General features: G+C 48.1%; 1 protein-coding gene across 1 annotated transcript in view; it reads left to right on the forward strand.

The window, feature by feature from the left end:
* The window catches only part of PRKCG (protein kinase C gamma), a 34,124-nt gene extending 16,182 nt beyond the window's left edge, over positions 1–17,942 (forward strand). The window contains exons 10-18 of the mRNA XM_004381738.1: positions 3,294–3,446; positions 3,782–3,970; positions 5,492–5,583; positions 5,672–5,734; positions 6,603–6,741; positions 8,717–8,797; positions 15,202–15,309; positions 16,444–16,584; positions 17,022–17,942. Coding sequence (XP_004381795.1) covers positions 3,294–3,446; positions 3,782–3,970; positions 5,492–5,583; positions 5,672–5,734; positions 6,603–6,741; positions 8,717–8,797; positions 15,202–15,309; positions 16,444–16,584; positions 17,022–17,210 — 1,155 coding nt within the window. The 3' untranslated portion in view covers positions 17,211–17,942. The remainder of the gene's footprint in view (positions 1–3,293; positions 3,447–3,781; positions 3,971–5,491; positions 5,584–5,671; positions 5,735–6,602; positions 6,742–8,716; positions 8,798–15,201; positions 15,310–16,443; positions 16,585–17,021) is intronic.
* The last annotated feature ends 2,088 nt before the right edge of the window (positions 17,943–20,030 follow it).

Consider the following 20,030-nt stretch of genomic DNA (forward strand, 5'->3'; position numbering starts at 1 on the left):
CAGTTAGTACACATATTGCCCTATGACAATGGTTAACAACCCCACGACATGTCAACACTGTTACTTCTCATCCTTGGGTTCCTTATCACCAGCTTTCCTGTCCCCTCCTGCCTTCTAGTCCTTGTCCCTGGACTGCTGTGCCTCATTAGTCCTGTTTTGTTTTATGGGACTGTCCAATCCCCAGCTGAACGGTGAACCTCAGGATTGACTTCACCACTGAGCTAAAAGGGTGTCTGGGGGCTCCATAAATATTTTTTTGAGCCCCAAGTATGCATTAGATACTGTTACTGTATCTCAGAGAACAAAGCAGACACAGACCCCAACTTAGGGGGCCCACAGATTTAATCAAATAATCACACAAATAGATGTCACTTACAACCAATTAAGCATTGCGACCACCACCCACCTGTCAGTTTGTGGTGGCTTGCATGTTCCTATGATGCTGGAAGTTATGCCTCCAATATTTCAAGTACCAACAGGGTCCCCCATTGTGAACAGGTTTCAGCAGAGCTTCCAGACTATGACAGACTAGGGAGAAAGGACTGGTGATCTATTTCCAAAAACTAGCCAATGAAAACCCTATGGATAACAATAGAATATTGTCCAATATAGTGCTGAAAGATGAGCCCTCTAGGTTAGAAGGCCCTCAAACTACACAGTGGCTGTAATAATGGACTTGAGAATACCAATGATTGAGAGGATGGTGCCAGACAAGGCAATATTCTATTGTACATGGGGTCACCATGAGTTGGAGCCAACTGGGCTGCTAACTAATAGGTCAGCGATTCGAACCCACCAGCTGCTCCTCACAAGAAAGATGTAGCAGTTTGCTTCCATAAGGATTACAGCCTTGGAAACCCTATGGGGCAGTTCTATTCTGTTGCCAAGTAGGAACCCACTTCCCGGCAATGGGTAACAACAGGCACTACAATAAGCAAGAGCTGTCCATGGTGGCAAGGGGCAGTGGTAGAAGCTGCTGACCTGGTTAAGGAAGTCAGAAAATGCCTCTCCAAAGTGATGCTTGAGCCCAAAATCTAAAAGATGAGTGGGAGGCAACTAGGAGGAACGAGGAGGGAAGAGCATTCCAGGAAGAAGAAACAGCATGAGCAAAGGCCCTGAGGTGTATAGTATGCATGACGCCAGATGGCTGGACCACAGAGCGGGAAGGAAGAGTGGCCTGCAGGGTCTTGCAAGCCACTTGGAATGAAATCTTAGTACAGTGAGAGCTGTTACAGGCATGAGGGAGACATGACCTGATTTATTTATCTATTTATTTACTTTTTCTTTGATAATAGAACAATAATGTATTTTCTTTTTTTATATACAGTGAAACCTGTGAGAACCGGAACTCGACAGGACTGCCTTGTTTTTCCGGGTCTCGCAAGATTTCTGCCTTTGACAGGGTGCAATCTTACCAATTTTCAGTCTCTCCTTTTAAAGGAAAATATTTAAATTTTCTTTCTCTGACAGGTTTTTCTGCCTTACACAGGTTCTGACTTTTCACAGATTTTACTGTATTGCATATATGAGGTAGAGATGTGAAAAAATTACATAATGCCTTATCAAGGAACTAGATTCCACCATGATAATATTACAAAAACAAAATCCTAGTCTTGCCAGAAGAGGGTCGAGTTGATCAGATAAAAGAGTTTTTCCCCCACTCTAAACCTGTTGCAGTGGAGTCAATTCTGACTCATAGTGACCCTATAGGATAGGACAGAGTAGAACGGCCCTATAGGGTATCCAAGGCTGGAACTTTTCAGAAGCAGACTGCCACATCTTTCTCGAGAAGCAGCTAGTGGGTTCAAATCGCCAACCTTTTGGTTAGCATCTGAGCTCTTTAGCCTCTGCATCACCAAGGCTCCTTTTTCCCCACTCTACAGTTCATAAATCATAAAAAAAAGAATATAACGTTTTCCACCTAAACCAAAAAAAAAAAAAAAAAAAAAAAAACCAGTTGCCGTCAAGTTGATTCTAACTCATCTCGACTCCATGTGTGTCAGAGTAGAACTGTGCTCCATAGGGTTTTCAGTGGCTGATTCTTCAGAAGTAGATCTCCAGGCCTTTCTTCCGTGGACCTGGTTTATTTTTTTAAACTGGCCTCTATGCCTGCTGTGGAGAATGCATTAGAAAGGCCGATAGTAGATGGAGAGGGACAAGTGTGGACACTGTTACAGCAACTGGGTCATGGACCCCCTGTGGGCCTCAGGGTGGACAAGGCGCTGTAGCTCAGAGAAAAGTGTGGTCCCCAGACTAGCAGCATGAGCACCATCTGGGAACTTGTTAGAAATGCAAATTCTCAGGTCCCCTGCCAGATTTACAAATCAGAAAACCGGGGGTGGGGCCCAGCATTCTGTGTTTTACTGAGCCCTCCAAGGCATTCTGGCTTGGATGTTAAGAGCACAGAAACTTTAGAGCTGAACTGCTTGGGTTTGATTTCTGGCTCTGCTGTTCACCTGCTGTGTAATTCTGGGCAGTTTACTTAATGTCTATGTACCAGTTTGCTCTTCTGTGAAACGGGGGTTTTCTGGGGGATTAATAGCATAAAGTGGGGGCAGTGGTGGTTCAGTGGTAGAATTCTCACCTTCCATGCAGGAGACCTGGCTTCGATTCCCAGCCAGTGCACCTCACATGCAGTCACCACTCACCAGTCAGTGGAAGCTTGCATGATGCTGAACAGGTTTCAGCTTCTAGACTAAGACAGACTAGTAAGAAAGGCCTGGTGATCTACTTTGGAAAATCAGCCAGTGAAAACACTATGGATCGCAAAGGTCAGCTCTGCAATCCATTATTGGGATGGTGCAGGATTGGGCAGCGTTTTGTTCTGTTGTGCGTGGGGTCACCATGAGTCAGGGGCCAGCCAGATGGCAGCTAATAACAGCAATAGCATACAGTAAGCTAAAAACCCAAAACCAAACCCATTGCTGTCAAGTCGATTCCAACTACTATCAACCCTATAGCACAAGAGTAGACCTGCCCCGTAGGGTTTCCAAGGAGCAGCTGGTGGATTCGAACTGCCAACTTTTGGATAGCCGCCAAGCTCTTAACCACTGCACCACCAGGGCTCCTTGTAAGCTAAGTGTTAGCAAGCTAAATGTTGTTTAAATAATAAGTAAACCCTCCAGGTTATAGGGAGCCAGAGAAAGTTCTTAAGCGGGGAGGGGGAAGACAACTTTTCTTTTCTTCCACATCTACCCCATCCCTCCATTCTTAAATGCTGTCTCTCTCCAGGACATCCCCTTATCCTCATCTGGGGTCTGACTCCCTCTTGATCTCTCTCGCCTTTCCCACAGCGGGTGCGGATGGGCCCGTCTTCCTCCCCCATCCCCTCTCCATCCCCTAGTCCCACCGACTCCAAACGCTGCTTCTTCGGAGTAAGCCCAGGACGCCTGCACATCTCCGACTTCAGCTTCCTCATGGTTCTAGGAAAAGGCAGTTTTGGGAAGGTTGGATTCCAGGGGGCTCCGGGGAAAGGGGAGGATGTCGGGGGCGGGGGCAGATTTCTGTTCCTTAAGGAGGAAGTATGGGGGGAGGGGAAGACTAGGCTTCAGAGTTCCCAAATTGTGGTAGGTTGGGTCCCTCGAGTTCCTGGGGGGATACGTTTCCCAGAGGAGGTGGCCAGCCAAATCAAGAACGTGGTGCCCTGGCTCTTAGATTGGCTCCCTGAGAGAGTGGAAGGACCTGGGGTCCTGTTCTTCTAGGCCCCTGAGGGGGTGGGGACCGGGAACCTGCACTACTGGGTTCCCAAGGTGACCTGGACCTTCAGGCCTTCCTTCGGTAGGTGATGCTGGCCGAGCGCAGGGGCTCCGATGAGCTCTATGCCATCAAGATTCTGAAGAAGGACGTGATCGTTCAGGACGACGACGTGGACTGCACCCTGGTGGAAAAGCGCGTGCTGGCGCTGGGGGGCCGAGGCCCGGGCGGCCGGCCCCACTTTCTCACCCAGCTGCACTCCACCTTCCAGACCCCGGTACGGAATCAGGGGGCGGAGGCTGGCCCCGGGGCCCTGCTGCATCGCCCTTGGATGGATTAACCATTTGCTTTGGGATTCTGAGTTTAGGGCAAGGCAAAAACCTTGCACGCCTCAGTGGGCGTGGTTAGACAGAAGAGATTTTCTAGGTGGGTGTGACCAGAAGGGTGGGGTCCTGAGTGAGCGTAGCCGGAAGAATGGGGTCATGGGAGGGTGTGGCCAGGCGGGGTGGGACTTCCAAGTAGGCGCGGCTAGATGGTGGGGTCTCGCGTGAGTGTGGTCAGACTGTTATGATCGTGAGTGGGCGGGCCAGAAGGATGGGCTCCTGAGCGGGCGTGGTGGGGGTTGGGCACTGAGTTTGCGTGAACAGATTGTTGAGGCCCTGAGTGGGCGTGGCCAGAATGTGTGGCTCCAGGTTGAGCAGGGCCAGACTGCGTGGGTCTCCAGTGAGCGTAGCCAGTCCCTGTATTTCTTAGACAAAGAATGCGTGAAGGAGAATGTCTTCTGAGTGGGCATCCTCAGAATTGGGATTTGAGTGGTGGGTGGAGTCGTTGCTTTTGGATTCTGGCAAGAAGGGCAAGTGAGAAATGAAAGTTTCCTAAAGATTGTGAAACGGGGCAAGCAGCCAGAACCTTCTGGAGGTTTTAAAGGGCGTGACTCTACACCCAGGTGTTCTGAATGAGTGTAGCCACCTCCTGGGTTTTTTTCCCCTTCATTACCATGGGGCCTGAAAAACTTTGGTACCTAATTGTTGTTGTTAGGTGCCTTCCAGTCGATTCCGGCTCATGGCGACCCCATGTGTGCAGAGTAGAGCTGACCCGATAGAGTTTTCTAGGGTGTAATCTATGCTGAAGGAGCCGCGGTTGGAGCAGTGGTTAAGGGCTTAGCTGCTAACTGAAAGGTCAGCGGTTTCAACCCTCCAGCCACACATGGAGAAACATGTAGCAGTCTGCTCCTGTAGAGATTAGAACCTTGGAAATCCTGTGGGGCAGTTCTACTCTGTCCTATAGCGTCGCTATGAGTCGGAGTTAACTGGATGGCAAAGGGTTTTGTTTTGTTTTTAATCTTTATGCAAGCAGATCACCAGGCCTTTCTCCGTTGGAGAAGCTGAGTGGGTTTGAACTGCCAACTTTTTGGTTAGCAGTCTAGTGCTTAACCACTGTGCCACCAGGGATCCTTCTGGTCCCTAATAGGTGGTCAGAATTGCATATGTGTGTGAGTGTGTGGAGAGAGGTTTTAGTGTCCCCAATTTCGAGTGGATGGTGGGCCTCAATCTTCAGTTCTGAGAGGGTGGGACCAAAACACCTGATAGTTGGGAGGGACTGGTGACTGGGTGAGTGGAGGTTCTGAGCTGGCAGAGTTGGAACCTTTGGGATCTCCCACTGGGCATGGCCAGTTGCTCTGGAGTTCTGATTGGGTAGATTCAGAGCCTTCCACTTTTGTCCTAAGTGGTGGGAAGGGACATTTCCTCCCCACTCTTGGGCATGTTCTTGCCTCTAAGCCCTGCCCCCTTGTCCCCAGGATCGCCTGTATTTCGTGATGGAGTATGTCACTGGCGGCGACTTGATGTACCACATTCAGCAATTGGGCAAATTTAAGGAGCCCCATGCAGCGTGAGTCTCAGCCAGGAGGGGAGCAAGGGGAAGCTGGAAGCGGGTGGGATGTAGCTCCTGACTTCTGGCTTCCCATTCCCTCCTCCAGATTCTATGCAGCAGAAATTGCCATTGGCCTCTTCTTCCTTCACAATCAGGGCATCATCTACAGGTGAGCAGCCCTAGGCCCTTCAGTGGAGAGAAATCAGGCCCCCAGAGGGGAAGTGGGAGCCCCTGGGTGGTATAAACAGTTAACATGCTTGGTTGCTAACTGAAAGATTGTCGATTCACACCCACACAGAGGTGCCTCAGAAAAAAGACCTGGCAATCTACTTCCAAAAAATCAGCCGTTGAAAACCTGATGGTCCATGGCCTCATCTACTCTGAGACCAGAAGAACTGGTGCCCGGCTACCACTACTGATCATTCTGGTCAGGGCCACAATAGATGGACCCTAATAGAGTGGGAGAAAAATGTGGAACAGAACTTAAATTCTTAAAAAGTCCAGACTTACTGAACCAGTTGAGACTAGAGGACTCCTTGAGACTATCACCCTGAGATACTCTTTAAACCTTGAACCAAAACTATCCTGAGGTCACCTCTTAGCGAAATAACAGATTGGCACACAAAATAAAAGATATTACCCATGAGTACGGTACTCCATTAAAAAACTATCTATATGAGACCAAAAGGTCAACAATTACTCTGAAGCAAAGATGAGAAGATAAGGGGACAGGGAAGCTAGAGTATTGGAAATGAAACAACCAGAACACAATTACAGAGAATGTTGACCCATTGTGAAAAATGTAACTAATTTGTGTAGAAATTGTCAAATGGAAACCTAATTTATTGTGTAAATGTTTACCAAAAACACAATAAAATATTTTAAAAAGAAAGAAAGAAAACCCTATGGAGCACAGCTCTACGCCGACACACATGAAGTCGTCGGAGCCAACTCCACGGCAACTGGCACTAGTACAGGGACAGGGATTCCAGTGCAGGGCTCCAGCCCACTGAACTCAACCCTTCCCACACATCCAGGGACCTGAAACTGGACAACGTAATGCTGGATGCAGAAGGACACATCAAAATCACTGACTTCGGCATGTGCAAGGAGAATGTCTTCCTTGGGACCACCACTCGCACCTTCTGCGGGACCCCAGACTACATAGCCCCCGAGGTAATCCAAACTCCGCGGCACTGGGTGCTGTCCAAGTCGGCTGAGCAAGTGTGGTTGGTTGCCTAGTATTCAAAATGGGTGTGGCCTGATTCTGACGTCTTCCAACGAGTCTTGGACGTTCTCACCGGGTGGGGACTCGCTCCAACATCCAACCACAGAAGCCCGAGAGCTGAGCATGCTAAGTAGGTGGAGCTGGGATTCTAAATAGCCAAAGTAGGCAGAACTTGTGGGCGAACGTTCTGAAAGAGTGGGACCAGCTCGTAGGAATTCTAAGTGAACAGGGCTGTTTCTGTACTATTCTAAGGAGGTGGAGATTATTTCCAGCGCACCCTGAGTGGGCGGGCCTCTCCCCCAACCAACATACACACACCAGAAGAAAGAGTGTGTAGCGGTTGTCCCCTGAGTAGTCTAAGTGGGTGGGACTTGCCCTCGAGTCTTCTAATTGGATGAAAGCTGGTGCTAGAAGTGTATTAGACGGCTCTTTGATCTAAGTGGGGTGGTCTTTTGTGTTGAACATTCTAAGAAGGCAAGGTCAGATCCTTAAGAAGTCCAGAAGAACAGATGCTGCCCTGTGAGCATTTGGGATGGGTGAAGTGTTGCTTTGACTTTGCTCAGGGAGTGGAACTGATGTTCTGAATATACATGTAACTGGATAGAGTCCGTGCCTCGACTTCTCTAAATTGAAGGAGGAGGTGGTGGTCGCGGAGCTGCTCTGTAATCTTTCCAAATGCTCGATGCTGGTACCCAACTAGGAGTCCATGGATGATACAAATCGTTAAGTGCTCAACTACTGGCTGAAAGATTGGCAGTTTGAATCCACCCAGAAGTACCTCAGAAGACAGGATCCTGCACCCCCAGCTTTTAACACAATTCCAAAACTCAGAGTCCAAATTTCTAGCCATTTATTCCCTGGACCCAGGAGCCCCAAGTTAAAAAATCTTCAGGTCCCTAACTCCTGCCTCCCTGGGGGAACTTGGAATCGTCCCTTAGAACCAGTAGTCTAGGTTCAAACCTGTTCCCTGGACAATTCCAGAGCAGAATAGGCAGGATAGAAGAATTCATGCCTCCCAGTAACCACCAAAGAAGTCCCTGGGTGGCACAAATGGTTGAGCACTCACCAGTTAACCAAAACGTTGGCAGTTCAAACCCACCCAGAGGCACCTCAGAAGACAGGCCCGGTGATCTTCTGAAAGGTCACAGCCTTGAAAATCTATGGAGCAGTTCTACTCTGCACACATGGTGTTGCAATGAGTTGAAATCAACTTGAAGGCAACTAACAATAAGTACCCAAGTAATCAATGTCAGTGATTACAAAACCTGACAAAATCAGAATCACCTGGGGAACTTTTGAAAAATACACATGTTCCTGACCCTGGCATACTGAAGCTGGAATTCTCAAGGGCTGGGAACATCTAATATTAAACAGCTTCTCAGGTGAATCTGGCGTGCATCCAGGTTTAAGAATAATTGGTCTTTGAAATTTGGCCCTATACACCTGGTGTTCTAAGGGGAGGGTCCAGTTACCAAATATTCTAGGTGGGTGCAACTTGTGATTTGTCCCTTAGGTAGTTTTTATACTTGAGACCAAAGGAGTATTCAAAATAGGTAAGGCAAAGTCCTTGGCTGGCGTACACGGTTTGTCCAGAGCACCCAGCAGCAGCTGGGTGGAAAGAGACCTGGCGATCTGCTTCCCTAATGATTACTGCCAAGGAACTCTGTGGAGCAGTTCTACTGTGTAACAAATAGGGTCTCCTAAGTCACTAAACCAACAACAAAAACAAAACCAACAACGAAATAGGTAAGGCTTGTTCCCCAACTTTTCCAAGGGGTGCAGCTCTGGCCAAAATACTCAGAATGGGAGCAGTTTGTGCTGAGAACACTTAAAATGGACAAGATTCCATGTAAGTGAGGCCAGAGGGGTTTCTAGGCTTCTTTAAAAAAAAAAAAAATTATGGTTTCCACTTTCCCCCGCCAGATCATTGCCTACCAGCCCTATGGGAAGTCCGTGGATTGGTGGTCCTTTGGGGTTCTACTGTATGAGATGTTGGCAGGACAGGTAAGGGAAGCTGGGGAGAAGATGGCTTGGGCTGAGTTCAGCCTTTTGAAGGTGGGTCAGGAGTATGGGTAGAGTTTTGATGAAGAGGGGTGGCCTGGGAATAAAGTCAGACCCCACGGTCGGTGATGTTAAGCCGTGACTTCAGTTTGCAATGCCCCGAATTGGAGAAAGTGGGAAAGGCCAGGTGAAGTGCAGGTTAAAACTATACAAAATATAAGTCTATATAGTCTAAGGAGGTGTGTTAGCAGCAGAACAGTGCTGTCCATGGTCTTGGAGCATTTTTTTTTACCGTAGGCCACAGTTGTTAAGGAGGCCTGGTGGGTGGTGGCTCAGTGGTTAAGTGCTTGGCTGCTAACCAAAAGGTGGGCGATTTGAACTCACCAGGTGCTCCATGGGAGAAAGATGTGGCAGTCTGCTTCCATAAAGATTTCAGCCTTGGAAACCCAATGGGGAAGTTCTACTCTGTCCTATAGGATCGCAAGAGTCACAATAGACTCAACGGCAAGACCGTCAATGAGATGAATTGACACAGTGGCTGCAACAATGGGCTCAAATATAGGAATGACTGTGAGGGTGGCACAGGACTAGGCAGTGTTTCCTTCTGTTGTATATAGGGTTGCTATGAGTTGCAACCAGCTCAACGGCACCTAACAACAACAAACTTTGTGTGTGTGTGTGTGCCATGGACCCCTTCTTTTTAAAAATCCCCTTGTTTTTAAATGTAAACACAAAGACATATTAAAAAAGTAAAAAGCAAAAAACAAAACAGAAACCATAGGATTACAAAAGAAACCAATCATATTGAAATATACTAATCAAAACCTTTCATATTTAATTCAATTTAACCAACAAAATACGTTTAATTTAAATGGATAGAATTGTCTGAATATTAAAAATTGATATATGGACATATATGTGCTTTCTTAATGCATTAAATAGTAGGATCCACTGGAGGATCTAACAGTAATTTTCAAGTAGGCATGACTGATATTTTGAGATAACTCCCACTCTTATCTACCACCTGTCTGTCAGTTTGTCGTACTGTGGTGGCTTTTGTGTTGCTGTGATACTGCAAGCTTTGCCACCAGTATTTCAAATACCAGCAGGATCACCCTTGGTGGACAGGTTTCACTGGAGCTTCCAGACTAAGACAGACTAGGAAGAAGGACCAGGCAGTCTACTTCTGAAAAAACTGGCCGTTGAAAACCTTACAAATAGCTGTGGAAAATTGTCTGATACAGTGCCGGAAGACAAACCCCTCAGGTCAGATGGCACTCAAGATACAACTGGAAAAGAGCTGCTTCTTCAAAGTAGAGTCAACCTTAATGGTGTAGATGGAGTCAAACTTTTGGGACCTTCATTTGCTAATGTGGCATGACTCAAAAAATGAACAGAAACAGCTGCAAACATCCATTACTAATGTTGTTGTTAGGTGCCGTCAAGTGAGTTCCGACTCATAGCAGCCCTATGTACAACAGAATGAAACACTGCCCAATCTTGTGCTATCCTCACAGTCGCTGTTATGCTTAAGCCCACTGTTGCAGCCACTGCGTCTTTTGAGTGCCTTCCAACCTGAGGGGCTCATCTTCCGGCACTGTATCAGACAATGTTCCATTGCTATTCATAAGATTTTCACTGGCTAATTCTTTTCAGAAGTAGATCGCTGGGTCCTTCTTCCTAGTCTGTCTTAGCCTGGGAGCTCAGCTGAAACCTGTCCGCCATGGGTGACCCTGCTGGTATTTGAAATACTGGTGACATAGCTTCTGGCATCACAGCAACACCCAAGCCCCCACAGTACGACAAACTGACAGACATGTGGGAGCCATTAATAATAGGGACGTGGAATGTACGACATATGAATCTAGGAAAATTGGAAGTCGTCAAAAATGAAATGGAACACATAAAGATTGGTATCCTAGCTCATTAGTGAGCTGAAATGGACTGGTATTGGCGATTTTGAATTGGACAATCATATGCCAGGAATGACAAATTGAAGAAGGATGGTCAAATGTTCATCAAAAAGAACATTTCAAGATCTATCCTGAAGTACAATGCTGTCAGTGATAGGATAATATCCATACGCCTACAAGGAAGACCAGTTAATACAACTATTATTCAAATTTACCCACCAACTACTAACGCCAAACATGAGGAAACTGAAATTTTTCCCAACATCTACAGTCTGAAATTGATCAAACATGCAATCAAGATGCATTGATAATTACTGGTGATTGGAATGTGAAAGTTGGAAACAAAGAAGAAGGATCAGTAGTTGGAAAATATGGCCTTGGTGATAGAAATGACAGCAGAGATGGAAAGATAGAATTTTGCAAGACCAACGACTTATTCATTGCAAATACCTTTTTTCAACAACATAACTGGCGACTATACACGTGGACCTTACAGGATAGAAAACACAGAAATCAAATTGACTACATCTGTGGAAAGAGACTATGGAAAACCTCAATATTATCTGTCAGAACAAGGCAAGTGGCCGACTGTGGAGCAGGCCATCAATTGTTCATATGAAAATTCAAGTTGAAGCTGAAGAAAATTAAAACAAGTCCATGAGAACGAAAATACGAACTTGAGTATATCACACCTGAATTTGGAGACCATCTCAAGAATAGATTTGACGCTGGATAAACTATGGTACATACACACAATGGAGTATTATGCAATGATAAAGAACAATGATGAATCTGCGAAGCATCTCATAACATTGATGAATCTGGAGGACATTATGCTGAGTGAAATAAGTCAATCACAAAAGGACAAATATTGTATGAGACCACTACTGTAAAAACTCATGAAAAGGTTTCCATGCAAAAAGAAACAATCTTTAATATTTATGAGGGAGGGGAGGGTGGCGGAGGGAAACCCTAATAGACAATAGGTAAGTGGTAACTTTGGTGAAGGGTAAGACAGTACACAATACTGTAGAAGCCAGCACAATTTGTATAAGGTAAGGTCATGGAAGCTCCATAGACAAAACCAAACTCCCTGAGGGACCGAATTACTGGGCGGAGGGCTGTGGGGACCATGGTCTCAGGGAACATCTAGCTTAACTAGCATAACATAGTTAATAAAGAAAATGTTCTACATTCTACCTTGGTGAGTAGCGTCTGGGGTCTTAAAATCCTGTAAGCAGCCATCTAAGATACTCCACTGGTCTCACCCCTTCGAGAGCAAGGGAGAATGAAGAAAACAAGATACAAGGGAAAGATTAGTCCAAAGGACTAATGGACCACAACTACCACAGCCTCCACCAGACTGAGTCCAGTACAACTAGATGGTGCCTGGCTACCACCACTGACTGCTCTCGCAGGGACCACAACAGATGGTCCTGGACAGAGCTGGAGAAAAATGTAGAACAAAATTCTAACTCACAAAAAGAGACCAGACTTACTGGTCTGACAGAGACTGAAGAAACCCTAACAGTATGGCCCCCAGACACTCTTTTAGCTCAGTAATGAAGTCACTACCAAGGTTCACCCTTCAGCCAAAGATTAGACAGGCACATAAAACAAAACGAGACTAAAGGGACACACCAGACCAGGGGCAAGGACTAGAAGGCACGAGGGGACAGGAAAGCTGGTAATAGGGAACCCAAGGTCGAGAAGGGAGAGTGTTGACATGTCATGGGTTGTTAACCAATGTCATAAGACAGTATGTGTACTAAATGTTTAATGAGAAACTAGTTTGTTCCGTAAGCCTTCATCTAAAAGGACAATAATAAAAAAAATAGATTTGACGCATTGAACACTAATGACTGAAGACCAGATGAGTTGTGGGAAGACATCAAGGACATCATATATGAAAAAAGCAAAAGGTCATTAAAAAGACAAGAAAGAAAGAAAAGAAAAAAAATAGATGTCAGAAGAGACTCTGAAACTTGCTCTTGAACTTAGAGTATCTAAAGTGAATAGAAGAAATGATGAAGTAAAAGAGCTGAACAAAAAATTTCAAAGGGCAGCTCAAGAAGACAAAGTAAAATATTCTAATGAAACGTGCAAAGACCTGGAGTTAGAAAACCAAAAGGGAGGAACACGCTTGGCATTTCTCAAGGTGAAAGAAGTGAAGAAAAAATTCAAGCCTCAAGTTGCAATTTTGAAGGATTCTATAAGCAAAGTATTGAATGACCAAGGGAGCATCAAAAGCAAATGGAAGGAATACACAGAGTCACTGTACCAAAGAATTGGTCAGTGGTCAACCATTTCAGGAGGTAGCATATGATCAAAAACCAATGGTACTGAAGGAAGAAGTCCAAGCTGCACTGGAGGAATTGGCGAGAAATGAGGCTCCAGGAATTGACAGAATATCAATTGAGATGTTTCAACAAACTGATGCAGCACTGGAAGTGCTCACTTGTGTATGCCAAGAAATTTGGAGCACAGCTACTTGGCCAACCGACTGTAAGAATTCCATATTTCTGCCTATTCCAAAGAAAGGTGATCCAATAGAATGTGGAAATTATCTAAAAATATCCTTAATATCACACAGAAGTAAAATTTTGCTGAAGATCATTCAAAAGCAGTTGCAGCAGTACATCAACAGGAACTGCCAGAAATTCAAGCTGGATTCAGAAGAGGACGTGGAATGAGGGATATCATTACTGACGTTAGATGGATCGTGGCTGAAAGCAGAGAATACCAGAAAGATGTTTACCTGTGTTTTATTGACTATGCAAAGGCATTCGACTGTGTGGATCATAACAAATTATGGATAACGTTGAGAAGAATGGGAATTCCAGAACACTTAATTGTGCTCATGTGGGATATGTTCCTAGATGAAGATGTAGTCGTTCAAACAGAGCAAGGGGATACTTCATGGTTTAAAATCAAGAAAGGTGTGCACCAGGGTTGTATCCCTGATGGTTATTAAGTATCCACCGTACTTATTCAATCTGTATGCTGAGCAAAATAATCCAAGCAGGTGGACTATATGAAGAAGAACGGGGCATCAGGATTGGAAGAAGACTCATTAACAATCTGCGATATGCAGATCATACAACCTTGCTGAAAGTGAAGAGGACTTGAAGCACTTACTGATGAAGATCAATGACCACAGCCTTCAGTATGGATTACACCTCAACATAAAGAAAACGAAAATCCTCACAACTGGACAAATAAGCAACGTCATGATAAATGGAGAAAAGATTGAAGTTGTCAAGGATTTCATTTTGCTTGGATCCATAATCAACGCCCATGGAAGCAGCAGTCAGGAAATCAAACGACGTATTGCATTGGGCAAATCTACTGCGAAGGACCTCTTTCAAGTGTTAAAAAGCAAAGATGTCACTTTGAGGTCTAAAGTGTGCCTGACCCAAGCCATGATATTTTCAGTTACCTCATATGCATGCGAAAGCTTGGCAATGAATAAGGAAGACCAAAGAATTGATGCCTTTGAATTATGGTGTTGGCGAAGAATACTGAACATACCATGGATTGCCAGAAGTATGAACAAGTCTGTCTTGGAAGAAATACAGCCGGAGTGTTCCTTGGAAGTGAGGATGGTGAGACTTCATCTCACGTACTTTGGACATGTTATCAGAAGGGACTGGTCCCTGGAGAAGGACATCATACTTGGTAAAGTAGAGGATCCGCGAAAAAGAGGAAGACCCTCAATGAGATGGATTGACACAGTGGCTGCGACAGTTGGCTCAAGCATAACGATCGTGAGGATGGCGCAGGACTGGGCAGTATTTGGTTCTGTTGCACACAGAGTCACTATGAGTCAGAGCAGATTCAAGGGCACCTAACAACCATGGTCACTCTGTTGTGATAAGAGAACTTCTGTGGTTTCTATTGGTGACACAGTGACAGATACTGCTGCTGTGGTTTATTGCTTACATTCATTGTACAAGAAAATGCTACATTTCAGTTAGAGGTTAAAAAAATAAAGACGTAGCCTCTTCCTCGTCCAAGTTCATGGGCCACCCTTCAATTGTATATACAGGCTCACAGACTCCACATTAACAACCCTTTCCTTGATAATGCGTTTCCTAATCCCGCAAGACTGGGGACCTTCATCCAACCTGGAGAATGGTTTTTGTGGGTTTTTTTTTTTTTTTTTTTTTTTTTTTCTTTTTTTTTTTTTTTTTTGGTTTTCCTTTCTCTCTTCTATTTCAGTGACATATTGTCTAATTAACACCCTGCTGATTTACATAGCAGATCAAGAGAAACAGGACAGCAAAGAAATACAGAGAGCTGAGGCATCTGAGATAGGAAAAAAAAGAGAGTAAGAGAGGAGAAAGACGAAGCTTTGGTTGTTTGGTCAGGTTTTCCGGCTAGGATGCTGGGGAGTGGTAGTTCGTGTTCACAGTGGGCGGTGGGGATATGGATGATGTGGGAGTGGTAGTGCTTCAAGTCTCTGACTCTTTATCCCTCCTCCCTACTTCTTAGCCCCCCTTTGATGGGGAGGATGAAGAGGAGCTGTTTCAGGCCATCATGGAACAAACCGTCACCTACCCCAAGTCGCTTTCTCGGGAGGCTGTGGCCATCTGCAAGGGGGTGAGAGCCCCTGACCCCAAACTTCTGCAGACTCACAACCCATGCCCCATTGCTACCACCCAGGGCTGCCCTTAGCCCACACAGCATCTTTGTGCACATTAGAAAAAGGCTCCCATTTCTCAAGTCACTTCACCTCCATCTGTCGGAAAAGTTTATATAAACACACAGATTTTGCTAGAACAATAATTCAGGGCATTGCCGCCACTTCAGTTCTAAGGGTGACCTGTATCCCATCCTTTCCTGTAGCCCCCCACCTGAGCTCACTGCAGGACGTGCTGAAAGACCAAGGCCTGCCTCACCAGAACTGGGTGGGTCAGGTGCCTAACTCCCAGCCACTATTTACCAAGACTCTCTGAACCTCAGTTTCCTCTTCTGGGGTTATGGAGTTAATGCAGGAGAAAGTGCCTGGCACCGAGCAGGTTTCAACAAATGCTAGCGCACTTCTGCTTTTAACTCCTGGGTTCTCTCTGACAGTCTCTCTCTGGGTATCTGCCCCACCCTGAGTCTCTGTCCCTCTCTCTGGGCATCTGTCCTCCCACCCTGGGTCTCTGTCCTCTGCTCCCTCTGGATCTCTATTCTCCCTTTTCTCTGGGTCTCTCTCTTAACCCTGGGTATTTGGCTCTCTAACCTTTTCTTTCTCTGGGTCTCTGCTTCTTTTCTTTTTTCCTTCCTTCTTCTTTGGCTTCTCCTCATTCTCATCCCTCTTCCTCTTTTTCCCCTCCCCTCTTCTTGCCCCTTCTCCTCCTCCTCTTCCCATCTCTTCCCCTCCTCTTCCCCCTCCTCCTTCTCTCTCGCCATCCCACTCTGGGCTTCTTCTCTTGTTGTTCTCCTGTCTCTCTGGGTTTCTCTGCTCCTCCTACCCCCATGCCCTGCCTTCTGTCTCTCCATCTGTCCCTGGGTCTCTGGGTCTGGGTTTCATCTATTCTTATTCTTATTTATTCTCCTTCCTCTCTCTATCTCCCTTTCTTCTTTCCCTTCCTTCTCCATCTCTGTCCTCCTTGCTATTCTCTCTCTGCATCTCTCTGTCTATGTCTCTTGGTTTCTCTGTCCTCCTCTTCATTCTCCTCCTCATTCTCTGGGTCTCCCTGTCTGGGACTCTGTCTGTCCGTCTGTCTCTCTCTGTGTTTCCCACAGTTCCTGACCAAGCACCCAGGGAAGCGCCTGGGCTCTGGGCCAGATGGGGAGCCCACCATCCGTGCTCATGGATTTTTCCGCTGGATCGACTGGGAACGGTTGGAGCGATTGGAGATTGCACCTCCGTTCAGACCTCGCCCGGTCAGTCATCCTCTAGGAACGAAACCTTGGTCCTTGGGGGGTGGGGCACCCACGAAGGCCAATATCTATGTGTGGAGGTGGAGTGGGGGCTCCCTCTTTGAGAACCCCCTAAAGGGTCTCCAGAGAACATGAAGGGTGTGCAGAGATTCTGAAAGAGACAGGAAAGGGGTGATTGTTGTCGAGTAGATTCTGACTCATGGCGACCCCATGTGTGCAGAGTAGACCTGTGCTCCTTAAGGTTTTCAAGGCTGTGATTTTTTAGAAGCCGATCGCCAGGCCTGTCTTCGGAGACGCCTCTGGGTGGGTTCGATCCCCAGCCTTTCTGATAGCAGTCAAGCGCTTGACCGTTTGCGCCACCCAGGGCCTCCCTGCAGGAAGACATAAACAAGACCCAAGGAGTAGGAAGAACCTCATATCTCCCTTTCCGTTTTTCACAGTGCGGTCGCAGTGGTGAGAACTTCGACAAGTTCTTCACGCGGGCGGCGCCAGCGCTGACGCCTCCAGACCGCCTGGTCCTGGCCAGCATTGACCAGACTGAATTCCAGGGCTTCACCTATGTAAACCCGGATTTCGTGCATCCGGACGCCCGCAGCCCCACCAGCCCAGTGCCCGTGCAAGTCATGTAATCCCACCTGCTGCCAGTAGGTGTCCCCACTGCCCCCTCTGTGGTGCCAGCCGTCGCCCCCACTTCACCACCATCCCCTTCACGTTCTAGACCCTCCTGCCCAGCATTCTGGCCTCTGCTAGATACCACCCCCCCCCCACAGCAGCATTCCTGGCAGTCTAGGCTCCGAATAGGCTCTAGAGCTTCCCCATGTTCTAGATTGTGCTATGTGGACCCTAGATTCATCCCCACCCCTCCCCAGCATTCTGGACTCTATTCCAACGGGTTCCAGAACCACCACCACCACCACCACTATCTCAGCTCCATGGGGTTCTAGACTCCATCTTGATAGGTTCTATGTCTCTCCCCCCACCTACCTTGGGAAATAGTCTCATGGGGTGGGCAGATCCAGAATCGGATTCTAAACCTAACCCACCTCCTAGGCCCCTCCCACCTCCACTCCAGTTCTAGAGTAAGTGGGAGGCTGTGCCCCCATGCTCCAGTGCTCCCACTTCTCCGCCCTGGGGATTCCTGGGATATATGGAGGATTCTTCCCCCTACTGTTCTCAGTCTGCTTTTGTTCTAGACTCCCCCATCCTAAACCCATCACTGCTCGCCAGTGCATGGCTCCTGTCCTGCTCGGAACCCCCCACCCCCAAGCCTTTCACTCTCTGGGACTCTCTTCTCCTCCTCCTCTTCCCTCTGCCTTTCCCGCCGACCACAGCTGCTGAAGAATAAATACGGGACGCTGATGCTGAAGTGTGTTTGGATGTTTTCTTCTAAGCTTGGAGAGTGGAGGGGGTGGAGAATTGGGACAATGACTTACATAGAAACAAGCAGAGACAGGGGCTGGGGGACAGAGAGGGAGAAAGCACAGAGACTCGCAAAGTGAGAGCAGATCCACAGCATGAGAGAGCAGAGAGAAGAGAGTATAGAAACCCAGAGAGAGAGAAGAGACCCAGAGAGAAGAGACCCCCAGAGAGACAGAGAGCAGACAGAGGAAGAGAGAAACAGAGCAGAGAGCAAAAGAGAGAAAAGAACCCCCTGAGAGAGAGAGCAGGCACACACACACACACACACACACACACACACACACACACACAGAGTATAGAAACCCAGAGAGAGCAGACACACACACAGTACAGAGAGAGAAAAAAGAATCCCCCAAGAGATAGATCGTGCGCGCGCGCGCGCGCGCACACACACACACATATACACACCCGCACAGAAAGAACAGAGAAACAGAGACAGAGAGACCCACAACATGAGGGAAAGAGCAGAAACTCTGAGAAAAAGAGAGACCCAGAGAGAGAGAGAAGGGAAAACAGAAAACAGAGAGAGAGATGGGAGATTAGAACCCCAGAGACAGAGACAGAATAGAAAAACACAGAGAGAGAGAAGGAAAGAGAGAGAGAACGCCAGCGAGCACAGAGCTCAAGAGGCAGAGGTTCACAAAGTGAGACAGAGTGCAGCGCCACAGAGAGGGGACCAAAGCGGACCGCTCAATGAGGCAGAGAGGTGCACTCAGACCACAGAGAGTGTCAAGTGGAGGCCGCGGGCTCATAGTCACACCCCAGCTTCCAGAGACGGACGGACACACACTGAGACCCAGGGGCTGGGAAGAAGCCCTGAGAGGGGAGATGAAAGGCAGGCCTCCCATTGGGAGACCTGGAGACTTAATCAGAGCCCCCCGCCATAGAAACCCTCAGAACCCCTGAGTTGGGGATCCGCAGCAGACAGGCGGCCGTGCCCTCCGGTCTCTCTCCTCTGACCCACTTGCATGTGTGTGTTGGGGGTGGGGTGGGGGAGAGAGTGGAGGGGCCAGTCCAAGTAGACTACACTTCCCAGCAGACTCCGCGGCGGACCCTTCCCCCAAGTGCGGCCCCTCGCTGCCGGCGCTAATGGGAAATGTAGTCCCCAGACCCGGGCAGGCCAGCGGGGTGGTGTGCCTGTGTCCGTGTTTGGAGGGGACGGAACCCCAAGGCTTCTCAGGCTCTCTCGGGGGCTCTGGCGTCTCTCCGTCCTTGCAGGCTCCTGGGTTCCCGGGACTCGGCCCAGCCCCATGCTAGGGCTGCCCCTATCGCCCCCAGCACAGCGATGGTCCCCTCCTCCGGTGCCCGCGGGTCCCAGCCCCGCTCCGACCCTCGGCGGGCGGCCTGCCCCTTTAAGAGTGGCCCCCGCTGACATCACGGCGGGGTGGGGGGTGGGGGGCTGGCCCGTCTCCCAGCTCCGCGGCTGCTGCAGGACCCGGCTCCGCTCTGCGCCCGCCCGCTGCTTCGGGGACCCCAGCTTGGGACGCCCCCTCCCGTCTTCTCCGTCTCCTCCGGCCGCCCAGACCCCAGGCTCCGCCTCAGGCACGGCCAGAGCCCTAGTCCTCATCAGGGGACCCCCCTAGGATTGCCCCTTGCTGTCTCTCCTTTCCAGGGTCTCTCTCTCGTCTCTTCCCCAAGCTCAAGGTCTCTGGTCTCAACATCTCTCAGCCCAAGGCCTCTGAGCTTCTCTCTGTCTCTGTCTCTCTGTTTCTCTCTCTCTGACCTCTCTACTCCCAGGACCTTACAATCTCTGAGTCTCAGAGGGTCTCCGACTCCATCTCTGTCTCCCCTTTTTTCTCTCTGTCTCTTTGTGGCAGTCTCTGTGTCTCCTTCAGTCCCCAGACCTATGAGTCTTGGAATTTCTCAGCCTCTAGGTCTCCGTGTGACTCTGAGTGTCCGCTCTGTCTGTCTGCTTCTCTGGGCGCCCCGGCCCCTCTCGGGCTCTCTGCCTCGGTTTCTATTCTCTCTCCCGGTCTCCCCCATCCTCAAGGCCTAGATCCCTCCCTCCCTGCCTGCATCCTTCCCCCCAC

Source organism: Trichechus manatus, unplaced genomic scaffold (assembly GCF_000243295.1).
Source record: "Trichechus manatus latirostris isolate Lorelei unplaced genomic scaffold, TriManLat1.0 scaffold00087, whole genome shotgun sequence".
Classification (NCBI taxonomy): domain Eukaryota; kingdom Metazoa; phylum Chordata; class Mammalia; order Sirenia; family Trichechidae; genus Trichechus; species Trichechus manatus.